Consider the following 7,466-nt stretch of genomic DNA (forward strand, 5'->3'; position numbering starts at 1 on the left):
AAAGATACAATCATCCTCAAAATATTCAGTCCAAAAGTAAAACATAAATTGTGCCCACATCAACGTACCATAATCCATAATATTGTATCGAAAATAAGTTTACAACACCAAAAACACTAGATATAACTAAAGGTGCATATTTTGATGAAGCTTTCTTTCTCCATCTATCGAAGCTGCAAAGTGTTTATCATTTCGAACATATCCTGTTTTGAAAAACAAAAAGCATGGTTATATTTTTTCGAGGAGCCTATGGTAATTAGAAACAAATGGTTAATTAAAAATATAAGCATTAAAATTACTGTTTAACATAATTACACATACTTTTACCACTTCTCACAAAGTATTTTTCCTGCCTTTCCTTCCCTTGTTTGAATTAAACAATCTCAAGGCCCTCCGTACAATAACAATAATTATTATGAGTTGTTTATTGACTAAATTTAAATTCTTAATAAAAAAAGAATATAAACTCACATTTCCATCACATATTTCAATTCCTGATCGCGGATACGATGATACCGAGAATCCAACAAATAAATAACCTCCTTGTAAGGTTCAATGACAACGAGGATCCAATGAAAACTATGCAGAAACACATAGTCAGTGCATAAAATGCAATAAATTGTCGAAATGAAGCGATTGAAAGTGAGATTGCAATTCGTACTGACCCGATATTACATGGCACAAAAACTAATTGATCCACTGATGCACCACTGAGCCTATCTGCTACAACACTTGCATTGTGGTTCAACCTTTCAAGCTTACCTGTTTTGTCCTATGCACATTGTTTTGACACATATGGAATGCTATGTGGATTGACAAATCTGAATTTCTCCATCTTTTTATCTTTCAATAGATTTTTGTGAAGATGCCTGACATTTAAAACATAAGTAGCATACAAAACAATAATGTAAACAAGACAGAATGGTGGCACAACTGTTTTTGCAAAATCAGATTCCGGGTTCATTATAATGAAAGTAGAACAACTGTTTTTGCAAAATATTTGTGTTTATAACTCAAATCAAATCACTTACCATATGTAGCCAACTAAACAATTGGCCGAAATTGGGTCCAAATGATACAAAGGAATGATGTCGTCAAGGTGCAGAATAAGTTTGTAATCATCGCCGAATACATCATGATCTAAAATCATTGATATGTATCTTCCTTCATCAAGAGCACGCTTACTATAACAATACAGCATATGTAATGATCTTGGGACACTTGCTGACAAATGATGTTTCTTCATTGACTGTTCAATTGTCTTCTTTTCGACATTCTGGTAATTGCAAATATAAACATGATAGATAGAATGAATAAGAAACTTTTTAGTCAATTTAATTTTCCATCGAATGTAACATGTACCTCATTGGATTTTACTATCAAGTGTTCTGGCCAAGCCACAAGTGGTCCAACGGCATCACCAATAGTTTCACATTCACTAGGAATCGGAACTGGCAAAGGTGTTGATTTGTCCACTGCTTCATCAATGGAAACCCGTATGCAGTTATGGGGTAACGGAACACCATGGATCATTTTATCTTCTCCTTTGACACAGACAACTGTACCATATGCAACAATATTTTGCTACCTTCCACTGTCAATGCAACTTGTTTACCCTAAAAAAAAAATAGGCATTTCGATAAATTTTACTTACTCTATGTTACGTTGTTATTACTTTGCCTACAGCTACTGTCATACCTGTAAAACATCAAATTTGCTAACAATTTGCAGCTCCACATCATCATGTTTCATGTCGCTTTCATTCATTTGATTTAACTTCACAGAGCAACTGCCTTTGTCATCGATCGACATGTCACATGCACCATTTTTATACATAATTGCTTCAAGTTTTTTGATACGTGCATCTTGTTCTGAAATTTTCTTCTTTGCTTCCATCAACTCCCTTTTGTGCTCAGTGCTTACATCAGAACCCTTCCAGTTTCTACCAACATTGAAGTAGATCGTTGGAGTGATATGCCCTCCAATGCCTCTCACACGCCCAGCATGTTCTTCAGTCTCAAGTGTTTTTGTAAGTATACCATTTTTTGGCCCTTCAATTTTCAGCTTACCCTCCCGTTTTTCTTGTATATAAGCATCCTGTAATATTTAAAACATTTTTTTATTGAATGAGTACAGTTGCAATAAAATTATTGGTTGACTTATTTTCATTTGCCTTACAATCTTATCCACTCTTTCCGTCAAATCATCGCCTTCAAATCTCCCTTCTTTGTTGAGTCGTCCTTTCTTCCAAATAATAGCTCTATTGATCTCATCATCGTCACATAATTCAGCAGCCTACAATAAGAAATTAGTAACTTATCAAACTCATCATCATCACATAATTCACCAGCCTACAACAAGAAATTAGTAACTTATCAAACTTATCAAATAAAGAGATTTAAAAACATCAAAAAATAAAATTCTCAATTGGTTGACTTACTATTTCGTCGGCAAAGCGTGCATATCCTTTACGTGCAAGCCTATGAGGGTATATATTCATCTTTCTTCTCTCTTTTTGTTGATCACTTAGTCTCTAGTTATTTGAGAAAGTCCAAAATCAAATTTCAATATAAAGAATGAATTATGGTAGACTAATTTTGAAAGAATAAATTAAGAATCTTACAATGAAGTCGTCTGACATGCGACTAATGACAAAAGAACTCCAATCATCTTTGCTAATTCCATAGCCAGTAGGTGGCTCGTTCAACTCTTCTGGCTTGTCAAGCTTGCTTAAAATGAATGTTCGAGTGAGATGAGTTTTGTATTGACGCCACTTGTTATTTGCTGATTTCAAACAGCCCTTCTTCCATGTTGTGTCAACATTGTACGTCAACTGTAAATAAAAAAATGCTAATGAGTTCAAAAGATAAATTAATAACATTATATGTACCATATAATCTAAATATTATAGCTGTAAAAACATGACAACTTACTTACATTAACCGATTCCCATATCAATTCTTTGACATCACTTGGAACCCGCTTCCAATTTTTGTAACTAATCATAATTTTTTCTCGAGAAAGTACGCCAATATAACTTCGCATTTCAACAACAACTTCTCCTATTGGTTGTCCCAGTTTATTGAATGTAACATGTTTTCTAATTCCTTGAACCCTTTGTCTAGCAAGCTTATCCATTTGTGTCCGACATCTAGAATTTCTTGTGGTTTCGTTATCTGTTGATTCCAAATTTGTGTTGCATTCCAAGCTTTCTCTCGTGCCAGCAGACTTAAGGTTGGTATTGGATGCCATCTAGTCCACAAATCTGTTGACAAAAAAAAATGGAGTTAACAATTGATATATGTAACATAATTTGTAGGCAGAATTTACAGCTATAATTTTGAAAAATAATATGCTTACTATGGAAACTACAGCATTGAGAACTTCGAAAACACATTGCACCACTGTTCCACAAAATAGAATCTATGCAACTTTTATATTACAACACTAAAGAAACAAGTACAACATATAATATACTGAACAGAAGTTTGTAATTAAACAAGCAAATGATGACCAAAAAACACATTGAGAACCCACAACAACACGATAAAAACGAAGACAAGATAAGAAATCAATAGTAAAAAGCAACGTAACAAATCAATAGTCAAAAGCAAGATAACAAATCATTAATTAAATATTGTTAACCCAAGTCCCATCACAGTCTTCACGAACGCATGGTGGTTCATTATCTTCTGCTCCGTCAACATCCATTGATGGCAAGCCTCTGCTAAAACATTGATAGTGGAGAATAGTGTCTTCACACTCGTCACCCTTTATGTATTCAAAATACTCCCTACTTGGTGTTGCAAGTACAATACTCCATAAAGGATCTTCAGGATCTTCAATGTAAAATACTTGCTTTGCTTGACTAGCCAAGATGAAAGAGTCAGATTTGAATCCAATTCTATTGAGGTTTATCAACGTGAACCCAAAATCATCTATGGTGATACCACCATTATTTTCCACCCATTTACACTTAAACATTGGAATTTGAAATTTGTGGTAATCAAGTAACCATATTTCCTCTATAACTCCATAAAAAATCATATCTGTCACAATAGGATTTTTATCCTTTGCACTAGCAACTTGCATTGTCTTTGCAACTAAGCTAACTCCAGAGTTCTGAACAACTCGTACATCATCACGCTCTTTTGTAGCGTAAGTAACCCCATCAATCAAATAACCAGAGTACTTTAAGACTTGCTTGCTAGGTCCGCGCGCTATCCACTTTAATCTTTCTGATACTTGATGTGTTGAATGTTCAACTACATGTGCAACCTATATTTTTGTATGTGATAAATTATTAGTCTTGCATAAATCGAACCGAAGAATGTATGAAAATACGTAATACATAAGGAACTTACACGATCACGCAACCAAATAATAAATGTTCGGTTATGCTCATCTTGTAACCACTTCTTCGACTTAGCCCTATGAGGAAATCTTGCGATCAAATACTCCATGTGTTGCCTAAAAAATTTATTATTAAAATAAATAAACAAATAGAATGGAAGCAAAGCGCGTGAAAGTATTAATAATTTGGAAAAATTACTTGATATAAAGATCAATCTCAGCATCATTTTCCAATACATAACGATGTGCTTGCTGCAACTCATCGTGACAAGCGGAGTGCACTACTGCACCAGATAAAGGCTTCGTAAGTTCTATTTGTCGATGACTTGATGGGATCTCAATTGTGTGCACACTAGACAGATAGTCTGAGCAAAATTCAACAGCTTCTTCAGCAATATAACATTCAGCTATACCACCTTCAGGTCGATTGCGATTTCGCACATAACCTTTCAAAATCTTCATGTATCTTTCAAACGGGTACATGTACCTATACCAAACCGGTCCACACAATTTCACCTCCCGCACAAGATGAACAGTCAGATGAATCATTATGTCAAAAAATGAAGGTGGAAAATACTTTTCAATTAAACACAATATCGTCACAATCTCTCTTTGCATTTCATCCAACTTTGACACATCTATCACTTTATTACATAACACATTGAAGAAGAAACACAATCGAGTGATAGTGTCTCTGACATGTTTGGGCAAGACACCACGAATGGCCACTAGAAGCAGTTGTTGTATTAAAGTGTGGTAATCGTGTGACTTAAGGCCAACAAGTCTCAATTCCTTCATCGATACAAGGCTTCTAACATTGGATGAGTAACATGCATGAACTTGTATTCCAGCCAAAGTATTCAAAATCTTTCTTTTTTCATCCTTACTAAGTGTATAACATGCTGCTGGCAAATATGTTCTCTTCTCCCCCATATTTGGTGCTAACTCTGTCCGCACATTCATTTCCACAAGGTCTAATCTCACGGCTACTCCATCCTTTGTTTTTCCAGGAATGTCAAGTAACGTACCAATGAGACTTTCACATACATTTTTTTCAATGTGCATGACATCAAGAACATGTCGAACATGTAGATGTTCCCAATACTCAAGTTCAAAGAATATTGATTTCTTTTTCCAGCAAGATTTTATCTCATCCTTGTTCGACTTAAGCACCCCTATACTTTTTCCCCAACGACAATTAATTCTTTCAAATCTTTCCAAAACTTCATGGCCACTCAATGGTTTTGGTGTGGGGTTGAATTCTTGGTTCCCGTTAAATGCCTTTCTTTGTCGTCGATAAGGATGAGTTGCAGGTAGAAACCTTCTATGGCCTGTATATGACATTTTCCTACTATGCTTCAATCTTGTTGAATAGGTTTCTTCACCACAAATAGGACATGCATGATATCCTTTCACAACACATCCTGACAGGTTCCCATATGCAGGAAAGTCATTGATCGTCCATAGTAATACAGCTCTAAGTGAGAAAGTTTCTTGTCGATATGCATCATATGTTTCAATGCCTGTATCCCATAAGCATTTTAAGTCATCAATCAGAGGTGCTAAGTAAACATCAATATCATTTCCCGGTTGTTTGGGACCAGAAATCAACAAAGTGAGCATCATAAATTTTCTCTTCATACACAACCATGGAGGAAGATTGTAAGTGATCATTAAAACTGGCCAACAACTGTATGCAGAACTCATCAAACCATGGGGATTGATCCCGTCAGCTGATATGGCCAATCTAAGATTTCTTGACTCATTAGCAAACTCAGGCCACTTGCGATCAACTAATTTCCAAGATGGCGCATCGGCTGGATGACGTAAGTAGCCATCACGAATTCTTTTATCAGCATGCCAAATCAAATCCTTCGATATCTCCTTGTTCTGAAACATTCTTTGAAATCTAGAAATAGGTGGGAAGTACCACAGGACCTTTGCAGACACTCCTTCCCTTACCGTATTTTTTTGGCCCAACTTCCACCTTGAAATCCCGCAAGTAGGGAAATTGACCAAATTGGCATACTCCTTTCGGTATAAGATACAGTCATTAGGGCAAGCATGAATTTTCACGTAATTCATCCCTAATGTACACAAGCTTCTCTTCGCATCGTATAAAGATAAAGGCAATTCATTGTCATCAGGAAGAATTTCTCCCAACAAACTGAGTAGGTCAGTGAAACTTTTATCACTCCAACTATATTTTGCCTTCAAGTTGAATAATTTCACAAGTGCAGATAACTTCGTAAATTTAATGCATCCAGGATACAAAGGTTTCTCTGCATCTTCAAGTAGCTGATTGAATTGGGTTGGATTCCCAACATAACTATCATATGCATCATGTACCATATCTATCGGTTCTCCATCAAAATATTTTTGACCATCTTGCCAGGCTCGATCACTAGCATTCATTGAGTTCCCTGTCGTAGATCTTTCCCCATGCCATATCCATGTATGATATGTCAAATCTATACCATTAGAATACATATGTGCCCTTATAGTTTCTACATTTCTCTTCTTTAGATTACCACATTTTGTACATGGGCAAGATATTGTGTCAGGATCATTTGCATTTTTCACTGCAAATTGCAAGAAAGACTCTACTCCAAATTCATATTCATGTGATAGTCTATCCTTTAACATCCATTCTTTGTCCATTCTTGGTAAAACTAATCAACCAACAATGAGTCAACACCTTCAAAACAGTTGTAAATAACAAAACAAAATATTAACAAAAACAGAACTAACAAATAGTAACAAAACAGTCAAAATATTTAATTCTAGATTTTGCATAGCTAATAACCAGACAATAATGAAAGACAACGAGGAAAGACTTCTATTGGAATGAAATATGAGGGCCTTTTGTTCTTATATTTTAACGTATATTTTATATTGATGTGCACTGTTAGCATGTATTTCCCATACCAAAGTAATTACCATGCGAACACATCACTGTTACCACAATTTCAAGGCAAGACATTGCTTATTAAAGGCTTGAAGTCAGCTGTAAAGTCGGTTGATAGATTCGTCGCAACCACGACCATCGTTGTTGTTATTATTATTATTATTATAAATAAATACAACTATAACCATGATTAGATAGACCCCAT

The 7,466-nt window shown here is 35.2% G+C and overlaps 2 protein-coding genes across 4 annotated transcripts; both read right to left on the reverse strand.

The window, feature by feature from the left end:
- Positions 1-487: 487 nt before the first annotated feature.
- LOC140803669 (uncharacterized) lies at positions 488-3,167 on the reverse strand. Of its 3 annotated transcripts, XR_012111913.1 has the most exons (8): positions 2,938-3,167; positions 2,624-2,833; positions 2,441-2,533; positions 2,179-2,295; positions 1,699-2,097; positions 1,032-1,276; positions 666-869; positions 520-579 (listed from the first exon to the last, which is right to left on the reverse strand). XR_012111913.1 is itself a non-coding variant. In XM_073159569.1 (7 exons), exons 1-7 carry the CDS (start codon positions 3,136-3,138, stop codon positions 773-775), a joined length of 1,362 nt encoding a protein of 453 aa, XP_073015670.1. In that variant the 5' UTR covers positions 3,139-3,167; the 3' UTR covers positions 488-772. The 3 variants fall into 3 exon arrangements, 2 of the variants coding, with proteins under 2 accessions (XP_073015670.1, XP_073015671.1); XM_073159569.1 differs by having other exon boundaries at positions 488-869; XM_073159570.1 differs by lacking the exons at positions 520-579; positions 666-869; positions 1,032-1,276 and adding an exon at positions 1,290-1,616.
- Positions 3,168-3,630: 463 nt separating this feature from the next.
- On the reverse strand, positions 3,631-7,014 carry LOC140842840 (uncharacterized). Its single transcript, XM_073211032.1, has 3 exons — positions 4,553-7,014; positions 4,365-4,470; positions 3,631-4,278 (listed from the first exon to the last, which is right to left on the reverse strand). The coding sequence occupies exons 1-3, from the start codon at positions 7,012-7,014 to the stop codon at positions 3,631-3,633; spliced, it is 3,216 nt and encodes a 1,071-aa protein (XP_073067133.1).
- Positions 7,015-7,466: the final 452 nt, after the last annotated feature.

Source organism: Primulina eburnea, chromosome 10, assembly GCF_022965805.1.
Source record: "Primulina eburnea isolate SZY01 chromosome 10, ASM2296580v1, whole genome shotgun sequence".
NCBI lineage: Eukaryota > Viridiplantae > Streptophyta > Magnoliopsida > Lamiales > Gesneriaceae > Primulina > Primulina eburnea.

Excerpts from the sequence above, each read along its gene's own strand:
- LOC140842840 (XM_073211032.1), bottom strand. The coding sequence starts at position 7,014 with ATGGACAAAGAATGGATGTTAAAGGATAGACTATCACATGAATATGAA. Across the intron at positions 4,471-4,552 it reads GAGATTGATCTTTATATCAA|GCAACACATGGAGTATTTGA; the intron begins GTAATTTTTCCA and ends TAAATTTTTTAG. Across the intron at positions 4,279-4,364 it reads TTATTTGGTTGCGTGATCGT|GTTGCACATGTAGTTGAACA; the intron begins GTAAGTTCCTTA and ends ACAAAAATATAG.
- LOC140803669 (XM_073159569.1), bottom strand. The coding sequence starts at position 3,138 with ATGGATAAGCTTGCTAGACAAAGGGTTCAAGGAATTAGAAAACATGTT. Across the intron at positions 2,834-2,937 it reads TGATATGGGAATCGGTTAAT|TTGACGTACAATGTTGACAC; the intron begins GTAAGTAAGTTG and ends TTTTATTTACAG. Across the intron at positions 2,534-2,623 it reads GCATGTCAGACGACTTCATT|AGACTAAGTGATCAACAAAA; the intron begins GTAAGATTCTTA and ends TCAAATAACTAG.